Source organism: Aulonocara stuartgranti (genome assembly GCF_965226115.1).
Source record: "Aulonocara stuartgranti genome assembly, chromosome: 6".
NCBI classification, from domain to species: Eukaryota; Metazoa; Chordata; class Actinopteri; order Cichliformes; family Cichlidae; genus Aulonocara; species Aulonocara stuartgranti.
Window position 1 is genome coordinate 5,895,849 of NC_138944.1, and position 15,294 is coordinate 5,911,142.

The following is a 15,294-nucleotide window of genomic DNA, read 5'->3' on the forward strand; positions in this document are numbered from 1 at the left end:
ATTATGTACCATCAGCCACAACATTAAAACTTCCTGTCTTAGATTTTGCAGATACCCTTTGTAAGAGGTACTGTCCAGGTCTCGACATTGGTGACACAGTGTTGGTTTGAATACTTTGGGTTTAAATGCTTGCAAGAGGAAGACCTCCTTGGAAAGGCCTTTTTCCATTGGAGTCCAAACAATGGTTGAAAAGACTAGGCAATGATAAGTCTGGAATTTGGGTGAACAATCTGGACTTTTTCCCATGTTGCTTAAGCTGCCTTCAGCTATTGCAATGAGGTGTACTGTCATGATGAAGAGGACCATTACTATGATGCTGTTTAAGCTTATTCTGCTCCAATTTTATGTGGGTGGAACTTGTTAAGACACCATAAGCATGAATGCCAGGACTCAAGGTTTCGCAGCAGCAACAATACCAGCAGTGTTATCTGTTTCACATGTCTGTGATTGTACTGTTGTGGCTGATTGGTCTAGTTTTCATGTATAAAACTTTAACAAAGCCTTAATATTGAAACATAACATGATATACATTTATATAGAAACATAGTTTTACCCAGCCCCTTTCCATCCATACTACTGTAAACATTTTCACTCAATCCCTTAATGCCAAGAACCTGGACTATTGAAAGTCTATGAAGAAAACTTAAATCTGTTTGAACACTATCTAAGGCTGCTGGAGTCCAGCTGTGGTCCTCTCTGATTATAAGAGGGAAAGACTGCACTGTACAGATCATTCATCAGCACTTCATGTTATACTATAACACAATATAATTACACAGAGTGAGTCCAAGGGAGTGCTACTCTTCTGTTTCAGCTGAGTCATTAAGGGCTTGCGTTTGCTATCATAGCAGATTAAATAACGCTGGTGTCAGGAAACGCAGCAGCCACCTAAAAAGGTGGCAACCTAAAACTATACAAAATTGCAAATGTGACTGAATAAAATGAAATGCAGAGATGAATGAGTTATCAGCACATCAAGGATAGTGTCATGTGTACAAGGCTTCCTAAATTATAAACTTAGTCATAAAAATGTTAATAAAGTGCAATCTCAAGCATGCTTTGAGGAATGCTGTCATGTTTAATTTTAAAATATAATAACATATATTAGTAATATTAAATTAGCTACATTATAAAATGAGGAAATGATAGATACAGTGGGGCAAAAAAGTATTTAGTCAGCCACCGATTGTGCAAGTTCCCCCACCTAAAATGATGACAGAGGTCAGTAATTTGCACCAGAGGTACACTTCAACTGTGAGAGACAGAATGTGAAAAAAAAAATCCATGAATCCACATGGTAGGATTTGTAAAGAATTTATTCATAAATTAGGGTGGAAAATAAGTATTTGGTCAATAACAAAAATACAACTCAATACTTTGTAACATAACCTTTGTTGGCAATAACAGAGGTCAAACGTTTACTATAGGTCTTTACCAGGTTTGCACACACAGTAGCTGGTATTTTGGCCCATTCCTCCATGCAGATCTTCTCGAGAGCAGTGATGTTTTGGGGCTGTCGCCGAGCAACACGGACTTTCAACTCCCGCCACAGATTTTCTATGGGGTTGAGGTCTGGAGACTGGCTAGGCCACTCCAGGACTTTCAAATGCTTCTTACGGAGCCACTCCTTTGTTGCCCGGGCGGTGTGTTTTGGATCATTGTCATGTTGGAAGACCCAGCCTCGTTTCATCTTCAAAGTTCTCACTGATGGAAGGAGGTTTTGGCTCAAAATCTCACGATACATGGCCCCATTCATTCTGTCCTTAACACGGATCAGTCGTCCTGTCCCCTTGGCAGAAAAACAGCCCCATAGCATGATGTTTCCACCCCCATGCTTCACAGTAGGTATGGTGTTCTTGGGATGCAACTCAGTATTCTTCTTCCTCCAAACACGACGAGTTGAGTTTATACCAAAAAGTTCTACTTTGGTTTCATCTGACCACATGACATTCTCCCAATCCTCTGCTGTATCATCCATGTGCTCTCTGGCAAACTTCAGACGGGCCTGGACATGCACTGGCTTCAGCAGCGGAACACGTCTGGCACTGCGGGATTTGATTCCCTGCCGTTGTAGTGTGTTACTGATGGTGACCTTTGTTACTTTGGTCCCAGCTCTCTGCAGGTCATTCACCAGGTCCCCCCGTGTGGTTCTGGGATCTTTGCTCACCGTTCTCATGATCATTTTGACCCCACGGGATGAGATCTTGCGTGGAGCCCCAGATCGAGGGAGATTATCAGTGGTCTTGTATGTCTTCCATTTTCTGATGATTGCTCCCACAGTTGATTTTTCACACCAAGCTGCTTGCCTATTGTAGATTCACTCTTCCCAGTCTGGTGCAGGTCTACAATACTTTTCCTGGTGTCCTTCGAAAGCTCTTTGGTCTTGGCCATGGCGGAGTTTGGAGTCTGACTGTTTGAGGCTGTGGACAGGTGTCTTTTATACAGATGATGAGTTCAAACAGGTGCCATTCATACAGGTAACGAGTGGGGGACAGAAAAGCTCCTTACAGAAGACGTTACAGGTCTGTGAGAGCCAGAGATTTTCCTTGTTTGAGGTGACCAAATACTTATTTTCCACCCTAATTTACGAATAAATTCTTTACAAATCCTACCATGTGAATTCATGGATTTTTTTTTTCACATTCTGTCTCTCACAGTTGAAGTGTACCTCTGGTGCAAATTACTGACCTCTGTCATCATTTTAAGTGGGGGAACTTGCACAATCGGTGGCTGACTAAATACTTTTTTGCCCCACTGTATAGACATGAAAAAGAAAGCGTACCCTCTTTCAGTTCAAAAGTTTTAAGTATCAGGAGACAATAAAATAATCATCTATTCTTAGCAAGTCTTAAATTTTGACAAAAGCAACTTCATATGAGCAACAAAACATGACATACAGCATGCCATTATTCATTTAATGCAAGGAAGAAGCAGTGTGTGAAAAACTTGGTAGATTCCATTATTCAGCAGCTTGTTACCACCAGCAGCAATAACTTGACACAATGTTTTTCCTGCAAGAAATTATTAGTCTGTTACATTACGTAGGAATTTTACCCCACATTTCTTGACAACATTGCTTCAGTTCATTGAAGTTTGCAAGCATTTGTTTATATACAGCTTTCTTAAGGTTCCATACAGCTTTCAGCTGGGTTGATTCTGGTTAACTGATCATTCTAAACTGCCCATAGGTTTGGATGTTTGTGTAAATGGTTGCAACAGACTGGCCACCTGTCCAGGGTGAACTCTGCCTTTTGTCCTATGGTAGCTGGCTCCAGTGCCCCTGTGACTCTGATAAGAATAAGTGGAAGAGAATGGATGGATGGAAGGAAATGTCTTTCTCTGGCAACCTTTCCAAACAAGCCATACTTGTTCAGTCTTCTTCTTATTGCCCTTTCGTGAACATTAACAATTAAAATCCTATCGGAGGCCTGTAGTGTCTGAGATGCAGCTCTTTGTAGGGTCTTTACCTTACAATATAAAGTAACTATTTTGGTGATTTGGCACTATATATAAATAAATTGAACTGAATTTGATTCTTTTCAGTTTCATTGCATGGTCTGACCATGGGGTGATTTTGCTGAGATGTCCTCTACTGACAGCTGTTTTGAATGCTTTCCACTCTAAAATAATCTTTATCACCATCAGCATCAGATTGTTCGGAAATAGCTTTAAACCCTTCCCACATTGATGGGCAGCAACAATTATTTCTCTAAGATAATTGCTGATGTCATTCCTCTTTGGCATTGTGTTAACAGATATTGTTTTATAGCTCCAAGAAAACTGTCAAAACTTCTGCAATTACAGAGGTGGAGGTGGCCAGCTTAGCTGATAATCAAATAATCATAAATAATGACATGATGTAATATGTCAAGTGTTGTTGTTAATCTGGGGTAATATTTAAATAGCTTTAGAATAAATGTAATGATTTGTTTATGTTCTGATATGTAAAACCTTAAAACTGAAAAAAAGGGTGTAGTTTCTTTTTCACATGATTGTAGATCAATAGAGGGAGAGATATTGTCAGGAAAATGCTTTCATGTTTTTTGTAATACCAACAGGAAGCAGTGAGTGGACACTGAGCAGATTAGCTCTGAAGAGAAATGGAGTGAGTGAGCGAGTGAGTGAGAGAGGGATGATGGAGGAGGAGGAGGAAGAGGAGGAGGAGGAGGAGGAGGAGGAGTAGAAAACATTGATCTGAATGCATGCAAACATGTATGGCTGAGAGTTATACAATTGTTCTCTTGATGAAAGATGAGGAAAGGAAGCTGTATTGACCAAAAAAGCAGAGCGACTCCAATCCTATCTACGTAACTCAGCACTGGTATTGGGACAGCATTATTTTAATTTAACTTGATTTGATTTAATTTATTTTTATTTCATGTGAATTCAGTCAATTTTAGTTACATTGATTTAATAAATTTTAGTGCAATGCAAAGGGACTTAGCCTATTTCAGTTTAATAAAATTCAATTCAGTTCAAGTCATGTAAAGCCAAATGACAACAACAGTCACCTCAGGGCACTTTATATGCAATGTAAAGACTGTACAACAATAGAGAGAAAACCCCAACAATCAGACAAACCCCTATGAGCAACGACCTGGCGACAGTGGGAAGGAAAAACTCCCTTTTAATGACAGAAACCTTCAGCAGAACCAGGCTCAAGGAGGGCCAGCCATCTGCCACAGTGTGCCAACGAGTCGCGTGGCCCCTGTTTATATTATACACACTATGTCTTAACCTTTGTGACTAAAATGATTAATTACAAACAATTACAATGTGTGACCTTAGAAACATAAAGACACACCTGCAACTAACAACATAACTGGACAACCAACAGTGTTTAGCTGGATTTACTGCATGAACCCAGGTTGTTGAAGAGTTTATGTTGATACTTTAGTGTAGGTCCACAAAATCACAATACAGACAGAGTCTCGCCAGACGCCAATCCATCACGGAGCTCCTAATATAGAATAGATGGAATAACCCTCAGCCCTCCTGTGACCCTGACCTGATTAAGCAGTGGTCAAAAAAAGTGGATGGATGGTGAAAAGTGAAGTTTTTGACTAGTGTGATGGAACAATTCTTGTTCAAGCGATTTTCTTTTATTTGCATCAGGCAGGCACTGAAAACACAGAAACGCAATTTTTTTTAAATGTTAGATCAAATTACATGCAACTTAAAGATGTTAGCAGCTGAATGATATCAAAGCAGTAAGCAAGGAACATAAACGATGAACCACAACAGCTGTATGCAGTGAACTGTACCTCAAAGACACAGATTGCATTTTCTTAAGAAATGATGAATAAATGCATTTTTCTGTAAGAAACCTCTGCGGGATATCTTTAGCATAGCTCCTCAAATTTTAAATGAACATGATTTTTAACATTTTATCACTGTTATTATTTTACATGTTAATGTTGGGGATGATCTTAAATAATCAGCTAGCGTATCTAAAGTAGATGATAACCAAAAACTACAGAAAAAACTAACATGGAAAGTCTTGATTTGTGCATACTGGCTGCTTACTGAGGGTGCTGGAGTACACAACAGTAGGCAATATGTTATGACTTTGTTCATTTTCTTTAGTCACACTAAACAATGGCTCATTCTGTATTTTTAAATGAGCAGTAAAACGTTGCTGTATTATAATAATAATATAGGTTTTAAAACTCAGACTGAAATCAGGTAGTGCTGCCATTAATATGGGTATTCTCTCCTTCCAGAAAACCTTAGACCACTGTTTTCACAGGCTTAATATGAAGAAGAATAAACAAAGCTTTTTATATACAACTCAAAGATCAAAAAGACTGGTAGGCTTATGAATGTTTATTTGAGAGGGGACTAAGAAAAATGACAAACCAAATTCAGCTATAATTTAATTACCCTGTGAGAATAATGATATCAAGTGGAATGAATTACTTTGTAGCAAGTTCATTATTCTCTACTGATTTATCTACATTCATTAAAAAATTTGTGAGCAAGCTTTTCTTGTAAAAGGAAGACATCTCATTATTCTACACTGACTTATATTATTATTGAAGAACAACGGAGTCAACTTTGAAAAAAAGAGGCTAAAATCAAATAACAATAGTGATGACGTGCTCCCTGAAGGGCTGTCTTATATTTCTGAAACTCAAAAAACTACTTGCCTTATAAGTAGAAGGAACTAATTAAATGCCACACCAGTAACCATTGTGCTGCAGAGTGTGTGCCAGTGTGTGGAAAGACAGTCGCAGTATATGGTTAAGCGGAAGTGGTGACGCCAAGAGACCAAACAAATGAAAGACACTGGCAAAAAAATAAAAAATAAAGAAGAAGGGAGGGAGTACTGGAAGACAAAGAGCGAAGGGATGCAGGAAAGGGGAGGCGAGCAAGATGAGGGAGAACAGCACGAGCGTTTTTGTCTGTGACAATTGGACAGACGCTGAAAAATGCTGGTGCCTCTGTAAACGCGTGTGGAAGATAGACGGACCGTGCCAGTGAGCAATGTATTAATTTGCTTCAAAACAATATGACATGTTGAGTCACCTTCAAGAAGTACATGTCCGGGGCTCCTTTTGTTTTTCCTGTTTGTGTGCGTGACACTGCACTGTCTATGTGCTGTCTGTGTCTTTGAATCATTTTATTTCACTCATTAGATATTTTACTCATCCAACACAACCACCGCAAGGCATGTGGTTACATCCTCCTGTCTTTCTCGTTTCTTCTCATTACTCTGGGCCTATGGGACACAAATACACTGAGTCTACAAGTTGTACATGCAATAATAGTTCTGTGATTAAGTTTCGTGGAAGGAATGAGCAAGCAGAAGTCGTCCACCTTTACTGAACTTCATTATATCAGCAACTCTAAAGAAAGAACAGCTAATCGAGAGTGTTTAAGTGAACTGTTCACAATGGGGCTAAAATCCAATACCAGGAAGCTATAACCCATTTTTAATATTTTCCAAATAAGGTGTGAGAAGAGAGGGATGTGTTGTTACCTTGGCAACAGACACACCTTTACTACAGTATCCCATTACACTCACTGGCATCCACTGCAACCTGCTATCAGTGTCAAGTCACACGGGACAGAATTGCGCAGGCACACCTGCAGACGAGAGTACAAGAGGCCCATTTTGATTGGCTGACAGTGAAATCAGTTTATTTTAGAGTGCAGCAGGTGCAGTGACGCACGCCTCCGTTCGTTACTAATGGTGGATGAAAGCCCAGCATAGATTGGATAAAGCGATGTAGGACTGATATAGAAAGACAGAAAGGTAAATGGACAGATAGACGGGTTAGGAGATGTGCTGGAGTGGGAGCAGGCTGGGGAAGCCTCGATTTGTTTTTTGTGTGGGGATTACACAAACACGACGTAGCGATTATCATCACACACCGAAACCGTGCCTACACAGTACTGCGAACCTGCTGTGTGGGTGACTGGCACAACACTGACTGACTGACACACGGCGGTGGCATTTAGACAAAGTTTGCCTCAACAGGCAAGCATGCTAACACGCAAGTACAGACAGTCACAGACAGACACACTACCACAGCTGGCGGCGTGGGTGTGTGGAAAGGGGAAGCCAATGAGGTGCTGGTCGTGGATGACCAGCGGCTACTGAAGCTTGCGTGTCCACAAGTCCAGTTAAGGACAGAGCAGGAGGTGAAGGAATAACAGCACACACCGTGTATTGGATCCCCTCAATTACTCATTTGTTTATCGTGCCTGCGGCTCAGTTGGCTTTGTGTAGAATGGCAGTTACAAACTGTGTGTGTATTCGCTTATGTATGCACCTGTGCACACGCCCAAATGTGTGACTCTTTCCTCACTCATACGCTCATCTGTTGAGCCGCCTGTGTGTTTCTATGAATGGGTATGCTTCTGTTGTCTACATTCTCACATCTCTCGGTCTGAGCAGCGGTCTACATTTATTTTTAATGTCAGACACACAAAGAAAAGCTGAAATTATTCTTCAAGGTCAACTCTGATCCACTCTAGTGCGGGTTGAATGATGCAATTTCACAGTTATTGTTAGTGTGAAGGTTATTTTCCTGTATTTTGAAAGTGTTGCTTGCGTAATGCCACATTAACAAAGTACTCGCCAAAAACACACTGTAACAGTTTATCCATAGATTTTTATGCAGCTTTATTCAACTCTTGCATGTCAATCGAATTCATAATTAAATAAAGCAAAACTGAGTCATCTCGAGAAGGTAGACAGCAAAACACATTCATCAGTCTGAAGAGACCTGATTGCAAGTCTTCAACAGATGAGCAGAAAATTTCCAATAAAAATCATTTTGCAATCACTTCTGTCCTACTGACTGCAGATGCAATACCTGGTGGCATGTCTGTCCCCTTAGGCCAGTGTTTCAAATAGTGGAGCTGGACTCACTGGTGGGAAATTGAGCCACAGCAGGAGTGAAACTCAGTTACATGTAAGATGCATGTTAGGATATATAGATCAAAGATGTTGTGCTGACCCTTATTGCTGAAATGAAACTCGGATTCTTTTGTATTGTTATTGCTGGATAAAAACCGAGGTTTGGGCTGGATTCTAGGTGGGGAATGCCCCCCCCCCCCCAAAAAAAAGGTTTGCTTACTTATGAAATATACTTGCTTAATGTCATATTATGGTTAAAATTGCACAAAACAGCAATCAGTTTGTTTAACTGATTGTCCAAACCAGATAATGCATGGGGGCTATCTGCAAGGCATACCCTGGGTTGCCAGTCCATCACAGGGTAGTTTATTTAAAAAGGCTGAAAGACTACAAAATACTTTTGTCCTTGATTGCATACCCAGTACACTCCTTCAGATGGTGGACTGCATGTTTAAAACTTAATGTGATCAAATAAAAGTCAAATGAGAGCATAATTTATCACATGGTGACACTGTTACATCTGATGCTATCTTGCTATCTTACAGCTGGTGGTTGAACACAAGCAATGACAGCTTGAGGCACAGACAGACAGTAAAACAGTTTTCAAGTGGCATGAATATCAAGGCATCTGTTGTGTTTTACTGTCTTTTTCCCTTTTGGATTCATTAAAAGCAAATCACCCCTTCATTATTAACCTAATTAACAATATTTCAACTACTGCAATAAAAAGGTAGAAAAACAAGAAGAAAGACATTAGAGGAGAGAGGAATTATGTTTGATAACCCTCATCCTCATCTTCATATCTCCGATTTTCTTTAACACGCCCAAATGTCCTTAAATAGTAAATGAAACCTCACTTCCATATGTCCACTTCTATCTCGTTTAGCTAATGACTGCCATTTGATATCTTCATCATCAAATTATGTCAGGAGCTATAATTAATCTACCAACAGTATGACTGGAGTATGTCGTAATTAACCTCCACACCAAACAGGCCACTATTCAATCACTGTTGTTTTGAGTGACTCTCTTCTGGCACCGAGCTCTCCCTTATGGTTGAATCATGATTCGGGGGCATCCTTCTTTCCTAAGACAGGACCATCTAAGTCTTTTTCTGTATCTTTCTGTCTGGCTGCTGCGCGCCGGAAGCAGACCATAATAAGCGTCAGCCAGGAAACAAGCTATGCGCTCTTCTCCTACCCGTCCTCCGCTCCTCCACAACTCAGTCATCATTACCGGGCACCGTGCCTTAGCTCATTCACCCCTCCCTACACTGCTTCTACATTCACTCTTTAGCACTCCCTCCCTCTTTTCCCAATGTGCGTCGCAAAGTCTCCTCCTCTCACAGAGTCTGAGCGCACGTCTCCAACCAGCCTTTACGCGCGAGCAAACTCTCCAAGAGAATCCCCTACGGCCGGCCCCTCCCCTTTCCGTTTCTTACCGCCCTCACTCATTCATGACCCCGATCAGTGACGTAGGAGATTCCACGGTGCCTACTGCCGTAGGCAATGACAAGGTGCTTGAGTATATATGGGACACTGGTAGCCATCAACCGGCACACTCTCAGTCGCTCCGACTCGGGAACCAGGGCATCAGCGGAGATAGCAGGCTTTACTTCGCGGTCTTAGGCTAACTCGCTTTGGGCTTTGGTTCAGGATGGAAACCTCTACTTTTTCTCGGAGTCGACGATGCTCCATCATGCGCAGCTGCAAAAGTAAGTTTCTCTCTATCTTCTTTGGTTTTGGATACCCATTGGATTCAAATGACAGTTAATGCTGCTTTGCTTTAGAACTCGAACACTTTAAAGTTTTTTAAAATATAAGAATGTGTGAAGTACTTTGACTTATATGAAACAGAACATCCAAAATTGATATATGGATGGATGATACAAAATTGAAATGAAAGTCTGTCAGCTCTCTGTCTGTTTGGTGATTTATTCGAGCTAAATTGGATGTAAAAGTGTGTTAAGAGCTTTTTCTTTGACTCAGAGAAATCGTTGCTATGATTTGATTAAATTCCTTTCCGATTACGCTGTGCGTAATGGTCGGCGTAAGTGTAGTGCCAAGGTGTAAACTTAATTTACTGCGACAGATAAGGTTTCTGTACATGAAACCTAAGAGAAAATATGAATAGATGCAAGCCATAATCGCCAAAAACAATTAAATAATTTTCTTATCTAAAAATGAAGGCAGATATTTACCGTTATGCACTCTGCATGATGTTTCGTTGAATGGTAATGGATGATTATCGCACCATGGACAGCTCCCACTCACTTCCTTTGCTCTGTCCCCGCTCTTTCTAGGCGGTCTCTCCCTCTGGCTGGTGGTGTGGCTAGTCCTTGGTAAGCCAAGTCCGGCATCGGCATGTCCGCACCTGTGTGTGTGCTATCCGACGCCGATGACTGTGAGCTGCCAGGCGCAGAACTTCACCGCTGTTCCTGTCGGAGTGCCGTACGAGTCGCAGCGCGTGTTTCTCCAGAACAACAGGATCACGGAGCTTAGAGTTGGCTCTTTTGGCTTCGGAACTCAGGTAAGAAAGAATGAAGAAAGCAGCATCTACAGTGTGAAGTTGTTGCTTTTCCACACTGAAAGTTTAAAAATAATGAAAAATATAATCAAAAATGTATTTCATAAATACGTTTTCTCCCCTCAGGTTCTGTGGCTGTTTTCCAACAACATCACGTGGATTGAGGCAGGGGCCTTTAGTGAGCTGAGGGACTTGGAGGAGTTGGACCTGGGGGATAACCCTAACCTCCACAGGTTGGAGGGGGGAGCCTTCCGTGGCCTTGAGAAGCTCCAGAGCCTCCACATGCACCGCTGCCGGCTCACTGCCCTGCCCCATGACATCTTCCACAAGCTTTACAGTCTGCAGTTCCTTTATCTGCAGGTAGGGGCGCTGGAAAGCCATGCACATGCATACAGATAACTCTGACACATAGAAACACATGCATCCACCCACACATGTGCCTTCACATGCAGCATCACACGTGTTATCAATATTACCAATCACACTCACTGTGTCTGATTTTCTCAGCCTAAACCCCATTTTTTCTCTAATTTGCAGGAGAATAATCTTCACTTCCTGCAGGATGACATCTTTTCTGACCTCATCAACCTGAGTCAGCTGTTCCTGCATGGCAACCGTATCCGTACCCTTTCAGAGAACGTGTTCCGCGGCCTGGTCAACCTCGATCGCCTTCTCCTCCACGACAACCGCATCAGACAGGTGAACCGCCGGGCCTTCCGTGACCTTGGCCGCCTGACAATGCTCTTCCTCTTCAATAACACTCTGGCTGAGTTGCCCAGCCAGACTCTGAGGGACACCCAGGGCATCGAGTTCCTCCGCCTCAATGCCAACCCCTGGTCTTGTGGCTGTGAGGCCCGTGCCCTGTGGGAGTGGTTCCGTGAGGCCCGTGTCTCCTCATCTGAAGTCATCTGCTCCTCCCCTTCCACCCGTCGTGGCCAGGATCTCCGCTTCCTTCGTGAGATGGACTTCGCCCTCTGCCCTTTGCCTGACCCTGGCTCCATTGCCGGCTCCACCACCACCACCTTCAGCACCAAGACCCGCTGGTGGTTCCACAAGAACAAGCCCCAGTCATCCACTAAAGGTGTCTTCGAGAAAGCCTCAGAGACTGTAAAGGCCGGTTTGTACGGAAAGGGCCCATCAACAATCACCTCAGCAGTCAAGTATGAGCTGGGAGAGGATGAGCTGGCGCTGCCCAAACTCGAGCAAGAAGAGTACTGGGCAAACTATGGCAATGAGGACTCAGGTGTCACCCTGCGGTGCTTTGAGCTTGAATGTCCACCTGAGTTCGACCTGCCTCCATCTTCCTCCTCTCCCAGATCCTCCTCACCCTCTTTTCTTTTACTACTAGCCCTTTCTGTTTTCACCCTCTGCCTCAACCTCCACCTGCTATTCGGCTGAATCTGACTCTTAGTACCACACCCCTACCCTTCCAGCCTGTTTTAAAGGCTGTGAGGATCCCTGTTAGACTTTCTACACCCCCTTTGCCCGCTTTGCTGTAAGCAAATCCTCAAGGCACAGCAAGGGAGATGGGGGGACGGTTAGATTTGAAATCTACCAACTACAGGGCTTAACACTTTTCAGGGCTGCTAAGAGTTCTTCAGCTAAGGTATATATTTATCTACAATGCTCTGCAGGTATGGCTTTCTCTGCCTTACCTGTATGATGTCATGTTATGATGCCCTGTAATCAGGGCTACGAGGGCTGAGTCCATCTCTAGTACAAACGCAATTTGATAGCAGCTGTGAATGATGTTGTCAATTCTGTCACCTCAACTTATTTAAAACTACTAGTGCTTTTAGTGCATCCAATTAACTGGTTGCTGCAAATGCTACAATTACTGTTAGAATCAGTGCACAGTAATGAAAATACTGTAACCACTTAAAGTGTCATGTAAATAGTTATGTGTACTGTGAGTGTTCAAACTAATATCTGTGGTTCATCACAATCATGTTCATCTTGATCCAGAAAAACTGTGAAGGCTTGTGCTTCTACAGGACAGAGCACCAGGCGCAAAATGAAGTTGAGGGCCTTAGAGCGAGAGAGGAGAAAGGGAAACAAAACTGTGAGGCTGAGAGGGAGCAAAAGGAACGAGAGAGAGATGCACGGACGTCATAGAAGAGGGAAGGGAGACAAAATGGCAGTGAGAGGAGGGGAGGAGATTTCAAAGGAAACAGCTTTAGAAAGAAGAAGATGTGGGTGGAGATGGGAGTGTTCAGGCTGCAATAAGAAAAGAAGCAGAAAAACAGCAAGACAGAACAGAGGACAGTGCTGGCGGTAGAAGCAGCAATTTGCAGGCGACAAATAATAAATCTACTCATCAGTAGTTGTTCCATCCATTATACTCATACCGTTCACCATTTTCTGTATATATAGTGTTGTTTTGCGACAACCACAGGGAATGAATGCTTCCTGTCAGGAAGCCAGAGATTTTGTTTTTTGGATGTCTTTCTGTGACATATTGATATAATGTGTGATGATTGTTGACTTGGATGCAGATGAAGATCTTGATAAAAAAAGATATATTGAATATTTCTTGAATCATTCCTTTCTTTGGGGCAGTTTTTGCTGAATATATTTTAACTGAAGGAATTCTGAGGTGCACTTCATGCACCATCATAAAACAAATGTGGGATCAAAAGTGCACAAATTGTCTCAGTTCATCTGAAGTGTGGTGACTACACTGGACTGAAAGGACTGATCACTTGGCCACATGGAAAGCTCTGACTTAACAGGCATCTGTGTGTGTGCATAAATGGGGATGAATGGATTCACAAGTAGGCAACACTGCAAAAGGCAAGTACGTCAGTAGGTTTCTCACTTTTGTGATTCATCAACAGGCGATGCCAAATGGACAGACAAAGCGCAAACTGGCTGATTTGTAAATACACCAAGAGAGCAATGAGAGAGTCTGGAGAGAGACAGAAATCAGAGTTAAATTTAGGCTCAAAGACTGACATGCAGAAAGACTAATGGAAATGATATGAGGTGAAACAGGAAAAATGTGCTGAGGCAGCAGACTGGAGAAATGCTCTGATGGAGCAGCACAAGAAGGGAAAAACAAAAGAAACAGCAGGAAGTTACCTTATACATGAAAATTTGAGATATCCATCAGGAGGGTTTCTTAATTGCTTCTTCTTGAAAACAATTTACTGTAAGGACTTGGAAAAAAGGGAAAGATAGTGTAGGTGTACTCATGCACAGCTACTCTTTTTCCTAAGAGTCATTTAAATTACTCACTGTTATCCTAAAGCTTTCTTGATCTCGAGGGTAAAGACAGGATGAAAGGAGGTGATGTCTGGCTGTGACGGTGGTGAGTAGGGCAAGGCAAAGATGTAGTAGGAGTGAAAGAGTAGGAGGTAGTGAGCCACGTACAAACCAGCTGGCCTTGCAAGGGTTACAGAAAACTAGTTCCTCTTTGAGATTTTCTGTTTTTTTGCCAACTGAGTTCCCCATTAGGAATGACTTTGGAAAATATTCAGTGTCATCTTTGTCAGCTTTTTAGTCTCTTTCACAGTCTAACGGAGGAGGTCAAACTGAGCCCGGGTGCTCTTCAGTGGCCATGACAGTGAGGTCACTGTCAGATGACCAAAGTGCCAGTTATACCATTTCCAATTTTTGTTTGTTTTTCTGTCTGCATGTTCTATGTTTTGTATCTGAAAAAGAAATGATACTATATGAAAATCTGCTTATTTGGTATTTATTTTTACTGTAAAAGAAAAGAAAAGATGCTCTTCAAAGATGCACCATAAAGAAAGAATAAATTCATACTTGTTTTAACAAAGCATTTTCTAAGAATGTGTGGGTGTTTCATTCTATATCTAGGCAACTGTCCAGTCAAACACCCAAAGCAATCAAACTGCACACACACATATGCATGCAAGCATGCACGCACACACAAAATCACGTGGACACACAGACACAGTTGCCATTGTGTAAGTCCTCCAGGCAGTTATCCAGCTTTCTTAACGGTGCAACTACTCAACAGAGAAAGAGAACAGGCAATGTGGGGGTGAGAACAGTGAGGAGAGTTAAACTATTCACTGTTTAAGGTTCAACCTGCCTCAAAAGGAGCACCTGCTCTTGCAGTAAGATCACATAATCAAAAAGAGACACCAATAATGATAGTAATCAAAATATAATGATCATAAGCACTGTTTATGGCCACAGGGTTATTTTTGCCAAAAAAAGGAAAAAGAGAAAAGTAAAAACTTTGGAACATTTTTCAATAAACAACTGATATTAAAGGAAACGTTGCATATCATCAAAACTTTATTACAACACTCAAACACTCTCCTCTGATCAAAATGTCTGGGAGGAAGTTGCACTTTAAGTGTAACGAAATCCATTATACTCGGTCATTTGAAGCCTCAGATTCAATCTGAGTGAAAATCTGACTTATG

At 41.9% G+C, this 15,294-nt stretch overlaps 1 protein-coding gene across 1 annotated transcript; it reads left to right on the forward strand.

Moving 5' to 3' along the window:
- Positions 1 to 9,730: 9,730 nt before the first annotated feature.
- rtn4rl2a (reticulon 4 receptor-like 2 a) lies at positions 9,731 to 14,626 on the forward strand. The gene is given in 5 exon segments (XM_082537496.1): positions 9,731 to 9,972; positions 9,975 to 10,082; positions 10,671 to 10,897; positions 11,021 to 11,254; positions 11,432 to 14,626. Coding segments are annotated over 5 exon segments (1,578 nt in total). The 5' UTR covers positions 9,731 to 9,824; the 3' UTR covers positions 12,293 to 14,626.
- The last annotated feature ends 668 nt before the right edge of the window (positions 14,627 to 15,294 follow it).